The sequence below is a fragment of the Topomyia yanbarensis genome, chromosome 3 (genome assembly GCF_030247195.1).
Source record: "Topomyia yanbarensis strain Yona2022 chromosome 3, ASM3024719v1, whole genome shotgun sequence".
Taxonomy (NCBI): domain Eukaryota; kingdom Metazoa; phylum Arthropoda; class Insecta; order Diptera; family Culicidae; genus Topomyia; species Topomyia yanbarensis.
Window position 1 is genome coordinate 56,452,235 of NC_080672.1, and position 19,148 is coordinate 56,471,382.

Consider the following 19,148-nt stretch of genomic DNA (forward strand, 5'->3'; position numbering starts at 1 on the left):
TATCGACAAATGTCTCGAGATACTAAAAGTAATCGCTTTTCATTACATTTCCCTATTTTTATAGGGCCGTGCTTCGCCGGACTAAAGGAGCAATGAATAATAAAATCGTTCATCTGCCGTTTGATTCAAGTATACATATACAACACTCCCGACTGACGGCTGTCTGGAGCTTAAGTTGTTTTTTTTACAAACCGATAATTTCAAAATTAATTCAATAAACGATAAATCTATCGTAAATCGTCGGCTGCCCAGAGCATTGAACACATAATAACACTACAAAGAATTGTATAGAAGGGATCATTCATTAAGGTGAATCCAGATTTTTGTAACCCATCCTACTAACAACTCTTTCCCGCGGCAAACGAGGTATACACGGTCTCCCTAACAACGTTTGTTACACTAACATTCATTTCCTTCCCCGATGACTATAAGGACGTGGCCGGCGCCGTTATTGTCATTTCAATGTATAGAACTCTCGAAACATGCACAAAATGGATAGCTATTCCCAGGTCCAATTCGTTCATTCTGTGTGCAATTTCGCTTGTTCTGATCAATCACGTAGTAGCAATTACGAATTGTACGGTCATCATGCTCATGCTCAATGTTCACAAAATCGTGAACTAGTTCATGTACAGAAAATAGATTTAGTGATAGCATGGTGGAGACCGTGAATGAAGTTCACAAAACAAAAACATATTTTTCCACTAAAATGCGTTATGAGGGCGTTACTAAAAGGAAATTTACCCTGTTTACGTAACGTAAAAACGTAATCGTTTCAGAATTCGTGGCACTTTATTAACGATTTTGGGAACAATTTTTTTCCGTGTATGCTACAAAATAAGCGTGGAATCAATTCAATACCCGATAAGAAGATCCTAACAATATGTTAGAAAAACTAACAACAACAAAAATTTTCGCTATTTTGTTATTCCTTTCTGATCTCGTGTGTCATTTCATCGGTCGCGAGTTTCTTCATCGACCACAAGTTTCACAACCTGGTTTCGAGACAAGGTGCTTGTTTGCAGGGCCGGCGGAAAGTGTGGGTAGTATGGGTAGTACTACCCACTCGAAAATAACCGAGGGGGTAATTACCCACTCGAAATTTTGAACCATTTTCAAAAAATTTAGATGCGCAACGCATGTATCTCGTACTACACATACTTGAAAACATCGATGTACCACAATTCCATTTGCATAAACGAACGTGATTTAATGTGAATGTAATGTAAGCGTGTGCATTGTGAAAAGGGAAAACAATCCTTACTAATGAACCCCTCCCCTATGCTTTCTACCCACCCGGGCGTAAAGTGTTTCGCCGCTCCTGCTTGTTTGGACTGTGTCTCCTCAAGTGTAAAGAATTCAGTGCTCAACTTTTGTACACATATTTTTTTAAAATAGTTCTATCGATCAATAAAAATTTGCTTTATCATCGCTCTAAACAGTAAATGTCTTTTGAAATTTGGACAACTTCACTAAAGTTATCAGATTTTCTTGAGTTTTCTGGAACGTAAGTGACATGCCGTTCCTATACCTTGCAGAAGCTTCAAATAGTATTTTTTCAATTCGTTTATTTGACACGGCTCATGGCGATAGCTTAGCGGAGCCGTGGATCTTTGATGTGTTTACAATGGAAACAAATGTTATTGATCTCGTGCACGCAACTTTCAGATGTTCTTCCCTACTTCTTGTACTTACGACTACGGGACCAGTTTAAGCCCGTCGGTATTCTTACTAACTTGCTCTCCAGTGTTACTTTCAGTTGGTTTTGGGGTGCTGGATTGTTCATTTACGGCAGTTATTATGGCCTGGAGTAAGACGCATTCTCCTCTGCATCTTCCGCGCAAGGTTGTCTGATTACAATACTTGCACGCAGTAGTTTGCTTCTCATGGCTGCATAGCGTAGTTTGTTTAAAAGTAGTTCCGTAAGTTTTGAGTTTGATAGTCAAGCAGGAGGGAATAGGTTCTTTCGACCCGCATCCTCACCACAAGTACACAGTTAGGAATACTGGGGAAGACGTTTCTCCAAGTATCAGGTTTAAGTATTCTACGTATTGCAATATAATATATATATATATATATATATATATATATATATATATATATATATATATATATATATATATATATATATATATATATATATATATATATATATATATATATATATATATATATATATATATATATATATATATATATATATATATATATATATATATATATATATATATATATATATATATATATATATATATATATATATATATATATATATATATATATATATATATATATATATATATATATATATATATATATATATATATATATATATATATATATATATATATATATATATATATACACACCAAAAAAATCTGAGTTTTATCGTTGACGTAATTGCAAACATGACACAATTCAACAAACCGTAATTTACCAAATGACGGAATATTATCGTGTTCCGTTTAATTTTACATGAAACATATACTTTACATGCGCAATGACATAAAATTACACTTCCTACCATTCAGAACAAACGCTGTATGTGGAGTAAAATTACATGATTTACGAAATTAAACGTCATGTAAAATTAAAATCAAACGTAAAACTAAGTCATTTTTGATGCTCGTATATGTCAGGGTCAGGAGACGTAAATTTACACTATTTTTTCTAGGTGTATATATATATATATATATATATATATATATATATATATATATATATATATATATATATATATATATATATATATATATATATATATATATATATATATATATATATATATATATATATATATATATATATATATATATATATATATATATATATATATATATATATATATATATATATATATATATATACAATTAACTAAAGAGCGGTACGTGGTGAAAGGTGCATATAGTTTACCTCTATTTAGTCATTTTCTTTATAAACGGAAATCTTAATTCCAACGTTGTCATCTTCAACCACGTGTTTTAAGTTGTTCCGCAAAATGAAACGCTCGGATTTGGCTAACATGTTGTTAACGCTGCATTGCGTAGATGATGATACTGAAGGTACGCAGCTTCTGTTAGCCTAAGCTGCATTGTTACCTGCAGCAGGTATTTCACTTCACAAAAACTCGGTCGCGTTGAAAAAATTGTAAATCCAACGACCGCGTCGTTGGGTCGAAGCAGAGCTTTTTCGTCAACTTTACTCATGGTGGCAGAAACAAATACAATGTTTACTTTGTTCTCGAGACAATGCACACTAGATCGAAAGGCTGCCAGTTGGCTCGATTGTAGGTCTGGCTCCGTCAAAGGTAGAAAGTAGGATCATAAAGTACTTCACTGGAGTTTGTATAAGAACTTCATAAAGGATTGAAGAAATATTGTAAAATATATAGACGTCCCCTAAAGTTTGAAGGGTTTCCCAAAATTCTATAGGATATTCTGAAAGCTTTCTGGACTTCCCTGAGATTATTAACAATTTACTCCAATGCGGATCTTCTGTACATTTGAAGTAGTCAGCAAATTTGCCTGCATTTTTAGGCATCAAAAATGTTCCTAACAACTGAAAGAGACTTTGATGTTAACTTGAATATTATTGTTTTCTACATAATACGAACTTAGTTTGGCATATTTCGACTCTACCTCTAAAGATCGAAGTCCTAAACGAACATTGCCAACATTATAATCCAGTTTTTGGCTCAGAATCATGTTCCGACAATTGATAGCTCTTCTCATCCACCCAGCGCTGCTAAGGCAAATTAGCGAACAATCGGTGATTAATGGCCACTTCAAAACCAAAATCCATTCCGGAACAATTGCTCAGCGAATGTGTCGGCGGCCACTTTTCAAGGATTACAACTTCGCCACTTACATAAAAGCATTCTCCGATGGGGCATAAAACGTGCCTCAGCTGTAAAACATCTTAATTTCTCGAGATCGACTTTTATGGTTGCTCGGAATCACTTGAACATGATGAACATGGCTAACTGATGGCACCACATCGCTACTCGAAGTCTCAATTCCGAGGAATTGTTCGTCGCACCTCCTGTTCTTTTATTTTTTTTTCGTTATAGGTGTGAACAATTATGCTAATTCTGATCGGCCGGTAGGTTTCGCTCTTTACGCACCGATAATACGTGACCCAACAAAGGACTTCAGCAAGCAGATCGGGCCACGGGATGGGTTTGGAATTCCCGATAGTAAACGCACGATATTCCCGTACTTGTTTTCTAGAGCTTGTCGTGTACTTGTCCAAGACTCACCGAACCGAGCATCATTTGCATTTATTATTGTTTTTAGTCGGAATAAATTATCCCTTCGTATTTCGGGAATAGCGTGCAGGTTGCTGTGGTGTGTAGGTGGATCGCTTAGAATGGACAGGTGTGTTTGTGTCTGTGTCGAAATACTCCAGCAATTGCATTTTTAATAAGTTTTACTACTTGCTTCCTCGCTCTTCCCTGCGGGTCCCAGCAATAGGAGGCTCCTTTGTTCGGAGGTGTTAAAAAAGGAACTACGGGAAATTCCGATCTTCCCGTTTGCTTTGATCGGACGTTTCAAGGTTGCAGGCAGCAAACTTTTACCCGAACGTCGACTGCCTGGTCGGTTGTGTCCTCTTTTCAGTATTTGCTCTATGGGTTCTTGCTCTGACTGATTCCGCCCGAAGAAAGAGAAAATCCGATCCGGACCTGTGAAAGTCGGGTTAAAATGATGGAATTAACCTCCGGATAACGAAAATCCGATGAGCGGGCTATCATATCGATCTGCCGATTAATGGGCCGGGATTATGCTAATTTAAAGAAAAACATTGCAGACTTTCACACCTGGGACAAGCGCAGAGATGGCACACGATGTTGTGTACCATCAGTGCTGGACAGGAACAAGCATGATCCGAACGGCGAGTTGTGGTAATCTTATCGGGTAACGATGGTTAAATCAACATTTGAATATTTGTACTACTCATTAGCATTATCCAGGATCAGTAGGCTGGAGACACATACCGGATAAGCGGCTTGTGGTTGGCGAGCGAAACTGGCCATGCTCTGGGTAATTGGTCAGTTGAGAAGTCATCTTGTTTGGCGATTTAGGGATGCAATACTGATGAACCAAGCCAATATTATTTTAACACACCAGAAAAAGTCTATCGATTGAACTGCGCTAAGCTAAACAAACAAGCTCGCGAAAGAATCTAATCTCAACGTGAAACATTCAATTTAGATTAAAACATAATTAAATCATTACCTCACAAACTCACCCCCGCATGTCAACCGTTCATCTTTTGTCGAAAAATCTTACCTTTTTTCTTCTCTGGCTCAACGGCCAATCAGGCTTCTGTTTATTAGGCCACATTTTTAATAACAATTAATCCCACCCACCTCCCGGCGAACGATGACAGCCAAACAAAGCGCTGCCAAGGCGTGAATCGGATTAGCCCGGGAGGTGTGGACCGGTTGGTAGCGTTGAAAGTTTTATAGAAAAGACGAAAGAAACAGAAGGGAAAAAACTATATTCCAAGGATAGGAGAATTAAACCTCCAATCTTCGGCGTAACAGCGAAGCACACCGAAAAAAGGGGAAACAAGGTGAAAACTGTACAACCTAAATCACGTTGTAATCCGATGAAAATGGGAGTAAAGCAAAAGTTTTGTCCCCCACAAATACACTCTTTGTTCGAACCTCACAAATTGATTGACGTTAATCTAATCCAATCGCTTGATTATTTGTTTCGGCCCAGGGACGAACGCGCAATCCCCCGGCTGTCAAATGCAGCCATCCAAACTTAGATTATTATAGAAGCATTTCTTTCCGGCTGAAGCAATGTCTAATCCAACGGTTTCATTTAAATTCTTCCATTTCAGGTTTTTGGACAACATGAAGCTCCCGCGCTCGCAACGAACAACAACCACCCACAGCGGATCCGGTTTCCACATCAGTGACATTCTTGGCCACAAGGACAAAAAACAACCCCGGCAGGCCACGGACGACGAAAATACAAGTGACGAAGGAATCATTCCAACCACGGTACGGCATCACAACCGCAGTGCCGCAGCCGATAACGACAGCAACCATGGCAACATAACACCGGCCAACAGCGACGACGATAGTCACAGTAGTCACAGTCAACTGACGGCCGGTGATCGTCAACGTCTGACAACGCGATCTAGTGATCCGAAAGTAGAGCTGCTATCCTCGCCCGAACTGGCGGACAGTAAGCTACGGATACGGGCCAGTCTGGCGGAAGATTTGCACGCTCGATTTACGGCTCTACCGGCGTACGCACATCATCCACATCACCCGCTCTTTCCGGCCGCCGCAAGCCCCTGGCTGTATGAGACGTGCAGTAACCTTAATGGTAAGTGTTGAAACATTATTTAACTCATTCGATAGGAACTGGAAGAACTGGTCGCGAAGGGTCGCTGCGGTTAAGACTTAATATTCTCAAATTAGCATTCATTAGTTGGTATCTCTCTGCCAAATGTCGATGATAAGACTAAGGGTTACCCAACTACTTCGGCATGTGTGAAAATCCTCCTCCCATCACGCACAGAGAGAAATGATCTGGGAAATCAGATTATCACCCCGACAGATAGACTATGGTGGTAGAGAGAAAACCGTTGATTTCTGTTCCCTTACGCCAGGGAGAAAAGTGCCGTGGCAGATCTATTACCGATACATAAATCTGTGCCTGATGCTTTATTGACGGTTTTATTACGCTTGTTCGCTTCTCAATGGAGTACCCGGTGCGGAGATTGAATCACTCGCAGCTCAACGGTTCCGACTCGGAAGGATGTTTATTTTCCCTCATACAAGGGGATTATTACAAGCGTTCGACATACAAACGCACAATTGAAACGAAAACACGCCGAGTTGCATACGGAACACAAAGCCAATCTACGAAGGGGAACTACATTTTATTCAAATTAACTGAAATTGATGGCGAATCGGGCAACCGATTGGATGCAGCTATTAGAGCACCCTCTATTGTAGCTATGTCACTTTGACAGCTGGCTACATTCATTGCACATCTTATCGTAATGAATGGTCACTCTCCGGTCAGGTAGTAGTAGGCGGCACGTTTCCAGCTGCAGTCCATCAGCACAATGAACAATGACATAAAAGCCCAGAAATTACACGAAAATTAACCAAAAATCAGAAATCAATTTACTGCCCTAGGGACGGCATTTACGACTTCCTCGTGTTGCTTCTTCTATATACGTTTCAAACCCCTCTCATTCTAAATTCGATTACAATCGAATCGCTGCTCGCACCGCCATACACAAAGGCTCCTTACATAACCTCGAAATTGAGCCTACGTCACCGGAAGGATGACACCTCAGCCCCGTCAATAATAATAATGGCGTACTGGCAGCTGCTGCTGCACATCCGAGTCGGGCTTCACTAACAGCTTTTGTATGATGATATGGTGGTGTGGAACCATTTTTGTTACGCTTGATTCCGGCAATCTGGAACTCTTAGCTCGAAAAAAAGGAAACCAAAACGAAAAAAAAAACTAAACAAAATAGAATGGATAGGTGTGATGGTAATAAATTGTTTGAAAAATGGATGATGCGTTCGTTCCTGTCGGAGCCGAAAAAACTGCATCTGCTCGCACGACTGTTTCGAATGTACATACAAATGGTGAAAGGAGTACGTATAATCCATTAGGGGAACAGTTTCTCTGTTTTTTCCTCTATCGTATCAAAACTACATAATTTAAATTTTTTAAGAGGGTACTTCTTTTTCGATAGTTTAATCCGCAAGCCAGGCTTTCGAGGTACTTCCAACGTGTCATGATGCGTGTGCTTGATAGCGAAATAGGCTTGTTTGTTTAGCGGCAAAAAATAAACACAGTTGGCGCTGACAAATCGGCCATCTTGCGACGCAGTTTTACGGGTGAATATTTTTCAGTGTGAAAAATCGAACGTTGATTAGAATTAATGGAATACTTTGAATTGGGAAAGCCATTCATGGTTGGTTAAGAGATTGCTTAATTCGAGGAAACTTCAAGTTTCACATTTGATTTAATAAAATATCGAAATTGAATGGAGGAATAAGTTTGTTATGTTTGAAATGTGCACTGAAGCAACATAGTAACACTTTTTATATTTTTGAGGAAAATTAATTAAAAGTTGTTCTAATGTTTGAAGGATTGGAATTATGTACCGTTAATTTAGAAAGGGGAGCTTTATCGATGTGTGCAATAAAAGAATAATTGTTTTCTTTGTTTCATGACCCAATTTTATATACGAAGAAGCGTATGAAATAAAACGTCTTATCGAACTTCAATGTTTTTTGTTTGTTTGTTTTTATTTACGTGAAGGTTCTTACTGACAACGTCAACAATGAAACTAGAGTTTCAACATTTGCTTGGGATGCCAGTTTTTTCTTCCTAAAATAAGAGCTGCCAGTTTTCCGGTTTTTGTGTCCGCCTAACTATGAATATAGTAACTATAGGTCTTACTTGACAAAAGTTTCGACCACAGGGGATCTTTGACAGTTTAGGGAAGGCCACCGTATAACTTTAGAATAATAAAATCCATCTTGGGGTCAGTAAAAATCTTCCAGCTGTCGTCGTTGCATATTTTGTTGAATATCTTTTTACAAATCGGGTGGACCAACCAATACCGGCAATCGTAATAGATTGCTTTCCCTTTGAGAGGATAAATATTTTGCTACATGTATATTTAATCAAAGCGTTCTCCATCTTTTTTGAACAATTTAATAGAAAATTTTAATTATTTTTCGATCTAATGCTTACCATTTCTCACAAAACCAATATTTTCTCCTACTTGCTCCACTAGATAATAAAAGAAATCCCCGTAAACAAACGAAACCAATCGGTAAATATTTGTAGCCGCTATCGGTTCGCCTGATATGAAATTCCCGAGAAACTGACCGTAGAAACTGAATGTTGAAAAGGCAATTAGTGACCTCTGGAGGATTTCAACAATTTAATTTATTACGTTCAACCGTCGGTCGGTGAAACAACACGTCAATCGAAATTAGTCATCATTTTTAATGTTATATTTAACGATGAACTAGTTTAAATCAACAGTGAGATCAGTTGAATTACAGTTGTTTGTGTAACGACGTATGCGATTTTAAAAGTTAGATTTGAATGTTTCGTCTCCCACTCGTCAGTAACTGACACCCTCATGTGCATGCGATTATGTCCAGGCTGAAACAGATGTTGCGTTCCTAACTTTGTTCCAGGCAAACGATTCAAGTTCTGTGCTCAAACTGAGACTAGGTCAGGCGGAGGCTAGCAGCATCAAAAAAACAGCACTATATTCTTGCTTTCAATAAAAATTTCGCCCAAATATGAACTAGTAGAAATCAAACACACTTTTTTGTTGTAATTGCGGTGTAGCGGCTTTCCGTGCACCAACATTTACGTATCAATCTTTACTTAGACTGACGTTATTAGCTCAATTGTCCCATGTTCTATGGGATTTCTATATAAATGGGACAATTATGCGTAGAACGTCAGTAGAACACATTCATAACCCTGACTTAGCATGTTTAAAACAAAATCGAAATAATTATCTGAATCACATTAATCAATTTCTACCCTTCAATCTTAAATTTTTTGTAAGATATAATACAAAAGCTACTGTTTTTGGCTAAGTCATTAACCACTTACTAAACTACATACTCTGCTGCATCTCAGATTATTTTGCATCTTTTGCCAAGAACTCAACAGTCTCATCTCAATCTCAAGAATCTCAGTAAAAGTGACGTTTGATAGCTGAGACTCAGTAAATATTTCTCTGAAAATCAGTAAACAAATGACACCTTGCTATAATGTCTAAGTTTCTAAATTTGCTGAACATACAGCTGTTTCGAAATTGCAGAACTGAATTTAGTTTGTATGCTTTTATTGCATTGGTTTGCCAATTCGAGTGAAAGAGCTTGTTTACTTGGGGTTGGCAAAGGTGTATTATTGTGCAACGTGAGGCCAAACTGTGTCGCCATTCACCTCTGATACAGAACTCATATCTCTTATCTCACCGCGGTGTCAACCGGGCTACGAGCTAACTTATGCCGTTTTTTGCTTGAACCTGGGGCTGGGTCGTGTTCTAGCCTCCGCTGCCAGCTCGTACATTTTGACAGCGGTTGGGGTTGGAGCCTGACTCAGTTTCACGTCTTTTTAAACATTTTTAAACACTTCATATCTTTATTGAATTTATATTATTTATTTTACACATTTTATTCATTTTACTTATTTCATTTTTTAATAATTTCGCATGAGTTCTGCATACTAATGCATGATGCAGCAGAGTCCTGTGTAAGAAATGTCACATCTCATTGCTAGGTGGATTAATTTATTATTCATTTATTTACAGTTCATGTATTTTATCTAGTTTCTCATTTGAATAATCTGACTTTTTTTCAGTCATTTATTATATTCATTTCATCCCAATTATTAATCTGACGTAATTTATTTTTTTCTATAAATTTGTAACTTTTGACATCGTTTCATTTAATTCATTTTGTTCTGCTTACTTATTTTTTATTTATTCATTTCATCAATTCTATGCGTTTGTTTATTTGCTTCGTTTGTTTTGTTTATTAATTTTATTCATTTCGTTTTTTTATTTCATTCATTTTGTTTATTTGATTTATTGTATTCATTGAATTTATTTGATTCATTTGATTCATTTGATACATGTAATTCATTCGATTCATTCGAATCATTCGAATCATTCGAATCATTCGATTCATTCGATTCATTCGATTCATTCGATTCATTTGATTCATTCGATTCATTCGATTCTTTCGATTCTTTCGATTCATTCGATTCATTCGATTGATTCGATTGATTCGATTGATTCGATTGATTCGATTGATTCGATTGATTCGATTGATTCGATTGATTCGATTGATTCGATTGATTCGATTGATTCGATTGATTCGATTGATTCGATTGATTCGATTGATTCGGTTGATTCGGTTGATTCGATTGATTCGATTGATTCGATTGATTCGATTGATTCGATTGATTCGATTGATTCGATTGATTCGATTGATTCGATTGATTCGATTGATTCGATTGATTCGATTGATTCGATTGATTCGATTGATGCGTTTGATTCGATTGATGCGTTTGATTCGATTGATGCGTTTGATTCGATTGATTCGATTGATTCGATTGATTCGATTGATTCGATTGATTCGATTGATTCGATCGATTCGATTGATTCGATTGATTCGATTGATTCGATTGATTCGATTGATTCGATTGATTCGATTGATTCGATTGATTCGATTGATTCGATTGATTCGATTGATTCGATTGATTCGATTGATTCGATTGATTCGATTGATTCGATTGATTTGATTCATTCGATTCATTCGATTCATTTGATTCATTCGATTCATTTCTTTTATTTTATTCATTCCGTATTTAGTCATTCTCCTTTCATTTATTTCATCCAGTTTGAGTCAATTAAATTTATTATATTCATTTTGCAAATATTTTTAAATTTTTCATTCTATTCATTTTATGCATTTTGCAACTTTTTTTGCTTCATATTTTTATTTTTTTGTGCTATTGATTTTCTACAATTTTTACAGTTTACTCGTGATTTTATTCGCTCAGGGCTCCAAACTGTGTTCATCCCATCTCTAGTTGGGTGCCCACTTCGCATGAGTTCTGCAAATTAATTAATGCTGCAAAAGTGATATGTGTAAGAAATGTCCCATCTCACTGATAGGCAGGTTTTCCCTTCTTTCTCCAACTTTTTCGAAAAAAACAAACAAAACATTGTTTAAGCAAAGAAAATTGTTTAAAGATGAATAATTTAATGCAAAAAAGAACACTATACGCATCCTCTCAAAATGTATACATGCTGCCCAAGAATACTTCTCCATTTTAACACCGAAATCAGACCTTAACGACCTCTGAGAAAAAGATTTAAAAATTGTTATGTAGAAATATTGTAATATTGGTGCAAAAAGAACAGCTCATGCTAAAAAGAATAAAAATATAAACATATAATTTTGATTAATAATTACAAATAATGTGAACATACGAATTTACACAATTGAAGAGAGCAAAAAATAGACATATTTTGGGATTTTTTACTTGACTTTTTTACTTTAGAGATTGATCCGAGATCATGTAAAACGAGATTTATCATACAAATTGTGAAGCACAAAAAGCATTTTGTTTTCAAGTGATTGTGTCACATGATAGCAGCTGGGCAACATTTTCCCGCAGGCACATATTTTGGCAAAGCGTCCGCGACAAGATATCTATTTCCCTTCATTTTTTTTATCTAGGACTTTAAACGAAAGTGTTTTTGCTTTCTTAGAATGACATATTGCTTCGATATTTCGATTTTTTACGATAAGGCACACCTTTAAATCGAAAACCGCTAAAAATGTCAAAAAAATCGACTCAAAATTATTTATTAAAAATTGTGCAATAAAAAAATAAAAACCAGCTATACTTATTAAAAATTATGCAATAAAAAAATTTCCGGCCAGCTCAAAAAAGGTGATTTTTCTATTCTATTCTATTCTATTATATTCTAACCCTTACACAGCCAGTATTGAAAAACATCCTGGACAACACTGTAGTTATTCTTTAGTATTTTTCTTGCCAACATTAATATTTGAAGCATATTATTTGTAATATGTCGCAAACATTAAAACGGCTAGGCCTACTGTGCAGAGTTGGGTTAAAAGGTGTTTCAAAACGGCAATTCATTTATTCATTTAACGAATAATTTAACTAACGAATCATTCTGAATCTTGAATGAGGAAGAAACGAGGACAACCGTACCGACCGTTTCAGTTTATAGGGGATTGGGACATATCGTTGGGAGTGACTTGGCTAAGAAGGTTAATGTCACTCCTTTGGTCCTTAGGGATGGGGCAGAGGTATTTACTCCTTGCCCTGGCTAATAAGCCTAGGTTAAAGCGCCTTTACTCGCACTACCGGTCCATTTTATTTCTTTTCAATCAAACACAAATATTGAGGCTAGAGCGACTATAAAATAGAATAATGCTAATCGCTTTATTCTATTCTCCAGTCGCTGCAACCTCAACATCAGCGTTTGATTGGAAAAAAAACAAAATGTAACAGATACACTTCATCTAATTTCATGCTATATGAACCACAGTGGCTGTCTGTGAAGCAAAGGTTAGTGGTAGGCAACTTTCACTAAAGGGGTCTGATGTCGATGACACAACTCGACCGGATTCACTGCCAGTAGGTACGCCACTTCTCACTCTAGCAGGTGGTAGTACCGATGGCTTGGTCAGGCGGGAGGAATCCTACCGAATATCATCGGAAACGGAAGCCATCATATTCAACTCCCTATTCCATCAAGTATGCTCCCGGAATGGAAACATTCTTGATGGACCCAGGTTGTTGGAGTAATATTCGATATGCATCTGGTTACGCTCCATTGAAGGAAAGGTCATGTCTGCAAACAAAACCAGTCCGTTGTTTTGTTATCTTGTATCACCCTTCTTCTCTACAAACTCCTCCCATGAACGCCGCTTCATATTCAGAAAAGTACCAGCAAACCTCACTGCAGCACTGACATGAAACCCCTGTTTCTGATTACCACTATGGCTATGAACCCAATAGAACCATCCAAGACAATAAACAATAACAAAAACGAAAGTCCAGAAAGCCTCCCACGGCATGAGAGCAGGAATCCAATGGATCGATCCCTGGTTCCAGTCGCTTGATGCCACACGTTATCTAGGCTGATTTGATCCAGAACAAAAGTGTTATCAACCTACCAGTGGCCTCTATTCCCTCGCCAAGTTTTTAATTAAGTAATTGAATAATATAATTTCAAGAACAGTCGCTAAAAAAGATAGAAGATATAACTAAAACTGGCTCACCAGTAATAAATGTCCAAAAGAATTTCATTCCGCTACCATCACTTGGGACTGTACTATTCCAGTAGCGAAGACCCCTTCTCTTCTTACTCCTAGTTTCCTCAGTTGTCACCGAAAGGTATTTTTACTTTTACCACAAATCATTTTTCCCGATATTTAAAATTTTCACCGAAAAACAAATTGACGACAATGATAAATTTTCGCATCCGACGCACATGGTTACTATGATCAATCCGGCCAGCTCAAAAAAGGTGATTTCGAGAAAACTACGGCTAAAGTTTCAGTTCACTCAAGGTATATAGGAAGTATTGCGTCAGTTTTAAGTTTTCAACATTGTAAATTCAGTAGTAAGTTCTGATAAAATCATTTCATATGAACTCAAAAATCCGTTTTCCCTCCCTGGAAAAAACGCATTACAACGTTCCCGTTATTCCACGTCAGTTATCAATTTAGGTCACAAACCGAGTCCTTCAGCTAGAAATATCCTAAAAGAGCCTTCAGCAGCACAAAAAACGAGACCCTTTTCCATTAGCAAAGCTTTCATTGTAACATTCATTGTAATCAATTTTCATTAACCTCGATCACAACGCCCATGCACGCTCCAATGAATCCTTTCAGACATTACATAAGGACCTCTCAGTCCTCTCGTCCGCCGACAGGCGACAACAGCCAAGCCCACTCTCGACCTTTTCGCTCAACGAGTACCCACTCAAGCGGCAGCCACTCACTCATACACATGCAGGCACTACTCCAGCGGTAACCTTTTCCATGATTATCCACTTATATGAAGGGCGCACGAAAAAGGGCGGAGCTACGAAAGCTTGACACACTCATACAGCTTCACTTCTCTGTATGAATTTAATCACACTCTGACTGAGTTGGTTGGCACTCTAAATAGACGCCGAGCCGACTCTGTACTTCATCAACCCTCACTTCCCTTCGCGGTTGCCTGCTTTGATCCACACGAATGTAAGCGCTAGTTTCTAGGGACACCATATACCCACAACCAAGTCGACCGATAACCGGTGGGGAAACCCAGCGAACATCAATAATAACTCGATGTCATTTATCAATTTCCGTCTCCGGCGGTCGAAACACCTTTCGTCCGAACATACCACTAACCCACGAGGACAGATAAAAGCGGAACAGAATCAATTGTCCGTAGCAATAAATTATCTCGCCTAAGAGCGTCCATTTCCGTTCTTCCGGTTCGAAACAGATGCAGCCTGATGCTGTGCAGAGTTCAAATTGCGACGTCCCACTGCGGATTCCTGTGGTGGTCTCCCGTGGCGTTGAAATTAGCCTTTTCTTGCTGTCAAACCGTTTCTAAATACTAATGAGGTATCATTTTTTCTCTTTTTCCTTCATTCCACAGCATCGCATCAACAGCAACAGCAGCGGCTTGCCCAGCAGGTCAGTCCGGACAGTACCTCTCCGGTGCATTCGGAGCAGTCCTACCAGGGGCTGACAAGCTCCGGCGGAAGTGGTGGCCTCAATGGCCAGTGTCCACGAACGCCCAGCCCGACGGATAGTGAGCGACATCACATGAACACCGATGGCAACACGGAACATTCGGACGATGTGGACATTGAGGAAGGTTGCGACGAGGAGATCGATATGATCGAAGACAATGACGACAATCCCACGGATCGATTGACGAATGGAATCGGACATAAAAAGCGAAAGCGGCGGGTTCTATTTTCCAAGGCTCAAACCTACGAGCTGGAGCGTCGATTCCGCCAGCAGAGATACCTTTCCGCCCCGGAACGGGAACATCTGGCTTCGTTGATCCGGTTGACACCAACGCAGGTTAAAATATGGTTCCAAAACCATCGCTACAAGACGAAACGGGCGGCACACGAGAAAGGGTCCATGGATCCGGGTTCACATCAATCAGGCGGTCTTCCGTCACCCCGTCGGGTAGCGGTTCCGGTGCTGGTTCGCGATGGTAAACCATGTCTCGGTGGAAGCAAACAGCACGATATGATGGCAGCCGTACAGGCGGCTCATCTGCAACTTCCGCCTGGCTTCCAGCATGCCAGTTTGCTACACCATGCTGCTGCAGCCCGGTGGTGGCCGTAAACAGTGATTCTGGTCCCACCACTGTAAATAGTCAACCTCTCTACTCCCCCAAGGCTTCACAATTCGTATCGTGCATACATAGTCGAATCCACCGCCGTTGTAGACATCGTCGTCGTCATCGTTGTCACCGTTGCAGCCAGTCAGTGGCGCATTTAGTGTTGTAGATGTAAATCAAAATCTCAGATTCTAGCGAATATATACCGAAGGCAGTTTTTAGATCAAGTAGTAAGAGTCTATTTAATTATATTTAGTTAATTTTTAAGGGTTCATGAAATACCTTCAATTCACACATCTGCAATACAGAAATCACTTCTTTGTTTAATGAATATTCAAACTGTGATTGAAGTTTAATGCGATAACTAATAGAGTTTTCGAAACAATCATCTTCTAGCAATTTGGAACACACATTATTTAAAGACAGTCATATTTATACTTAAATTGAGTTCAACACAAAAATCACAACCACAAAGCTGCCACCTCTGCAAACAGTTACTAAGTTAAATGCTATGAGAACAATATGTAGTACCGTAAAGAAGCTGGATCATTCTATTCCTATCCATACAAGTATGTGATACAATAATGTACGGAAATCATAAATAAAATTCTTTGATGAAAATAAAAAAAAACAACTTGACTTTCTATTTCGGCGTTATCTCACTGTCACTCTCCACCGTACCAAGTGCCTGTGAAGAGGCCGCCAATAGTCTCTAAATCCTTCCTTAAAACTTCCGCCGTGATTCTACCTCGCTATAGAGCTGATGCACAAAGCACAGAGTCAAAAAGTCGATAAACCGGATGTCATTTCAGTTCGATTGAAAAGCCGTGTCCAAATGACTCTTCCTCTCTCAACGTTGCTGGCGGATAATACAGAAGAAAAAAAAATGTTTGGGAAAAAATAACCCGCCAACAATATTATCGATTCGGTTCGGTCGTTCGTTTTTTTTTGTAAGGAAATGCACCCAAAGGCCAATTCATCACACAATCAATACAAACTGGACGAGCATCCGAATGCCTAACCTATAGAGGGTAAAAAACGACCATACAATATCAAACAACTTCAAAAGCAATCGGACAACAAAAAAGCAACAATCGTTCTCCGGCAGAAAGTGTCCTTCGTCTATTTGTGTGTAAGCGATCTGAAGAGGAAGTGGTCCATAGACAGACAGACGACGAGCCAGCAGCATCAATCGGGTAGTCACAAATTGGATAATATGCGAGAACGGTGTAGGTGTACATTGACCAGGGTTGTGTGGAAAGGAGGAATAGCCAACAATGGTGTTTTATTGTTGTAGCTCTCCTTGAGGGTGGGAATTGGAATCCTACTGCGACGAGCGGAACTGGTATCAATTTTTTTGTCATTGTTTGCTTTCAAAAGCCTTTTTTGAGACTCTCTCGAGAGGATCGTCATGTGCGTTTTCGCTAGGAATTCAAGCTGCGTCATCGATAGCTGGCCTGAGACTTACAGGAAGTGTTGGTATTAGCACGTATTAGTTTTGGAGACAGACTTTTCTCTACGAATTCGGTGATTTTCCATTGTCAGATAGAAATGGATTTGGATCATTGGATCAGATATGAAAATCGGGATGAAATCATAAAATCAAAAAAAAATCAAGCAAGCATTAATGACACGATTCTGCGGGCTTGAGCATCAGAAGGATATGTTTGTTTATTTTTTGTTTTATTACGATTTGCAGTGTCTACAGATATGATCAAGTAGGCTAAGAAATGGATTGCCAATAAATCATCATTAACACTTGGTCATATCTGACGTCTTATGTTAGTGCTATTACATTAGCGACGAGCGGGAGCTTGAAGAATGCGCTGAGTTCTCAAGAACTTCCTCGCAGTGCAGTTTTTCCATTACTAATTGGGAAGAAAAATACTTTGACAGAATATCTCTAGTAAGTCTGTACAATATTTAATATTTTGTGTAAAGTCATTTCGTGAGTTAAATCAAAGATAAACTAAAAATTACTAGGTCCCATACAAACCATTGAAAAATTATGGTTCAACAGCCGTGAACCGGTGAATTCGACAATTAGGTTTTTTACAGACACAGTTAACCTCACTTTTCTTGACAGTTCACTTGTACTGTTTACATGGACTTAGAAAAATTTGTGGACGACTAGATTCGCTCGAAGAAAATCGTAAAGAATTTTTCTAAGTCCATGTAAACAGTACAAGCGAACTGTCAAAAATGAACACTCAGTTCATTTGTGACGTCAGCGTAAAGTATTCAATTAGGTTCTTTACTGGCACAGTTAACCTCACTTTTCTTGACAGTTCGCTTGTACTGTTTACATGGACTTAGAAAAATTTGTGGACGACTAGATTCGCTCGAAGAAAATCGTAAAGAAAGTCCATGTAAACAGTACAAGCGAACTGTCAAAAATGAACACTTAGTTCATTTGTGACGTCAGCGTAAAGTATTGAATACTTTACGCTGGCGTCACAAATGAACTGAGTGTTCATTTTTGATAGTTCCTTGTACTGTTTACATGGACTTAGAAAAAATCTTTGCGATTTTCTTCGAGCGAATCTAGTTGTCCACAAATTTTTCTAAGTCCATCTAAACAGTACAAGCGAACTGCCAAGAAAAGTGAGGTTAGCTGTGCCAGTAAAGAACCTAATTCAATAGTATGTTTTTGTTATCCCCTCGTTAAGGACATTATATATGCGAGCCACAGCATAGCTCCTACGCCAAACACACCCCTCTCCCCTGCCAAACCATGTATCTGACATGAGCAAATATAATAATACGTTTTTCAACACACTAACCTTGCTGGTGTGCCACGAAACTGCTATTTAAGGAAGCTAGAATATTTTCCTATACAATCAATCCGAGTTTTTAACGGAATGCCATCTGTAGCTCCTATTTTGTGCGAAAATATCACCCCTCTTCACTTGGGGTTCCTTTCGAAACACTCTTTTTCTCGTTTTCATTGCACTTTTTCAAATGCACTTTTTTCACACACCACTGAAAAAACACTCGCGAAACTTTAATCGTTTACTAACAAAACTTCAAATTCTCTGCCAATGTACAGATGACCAAAGGAAAATGTTCGGAAACTCCCATTTGTGCGTTTGAATTTTCACTTCAGATTTCAGTTTTTCCTAATGTAGACAAGCGAGTTGGTGCCTAGCAACGTGGCTTCCACATATCTTCACCTTAATAGGTGTCGATCGTATCATATAAAACGGGACAAATATG

The 19,148-nt window shown here is 38.4% G+C and overlaps 1 protein-coding gene across 1 annotated transcript in view; it reads left to right on the forward strand.

The window, feature by feature from the left end:
- Positions 1–16,485, forward strand: part of LOC131692684 (homeobox protein vnd-like) — a 29,196-nt gene extending 12,711 nt beyond the window's left edge. Inside the window, exons 2-3 of the mRNA XM_058979864.1 lie at positions 5,851–6,344; positions 15,231–16,485. Coding sequence (XP_058835847.1) covers positions 5,851–6,344; positions 15,231–15,937 — 1,201 coding nt within the window. The 3' untranslated portion in view covers positions 15,938–16,485. The remainder of the gene's footprint in view (positions 1–5,850; positions 6,345–15,230) is intronic.
- The last annotated feature ends 2,663 nt before the right edge of the window (positions 16,486–19,148 follow it).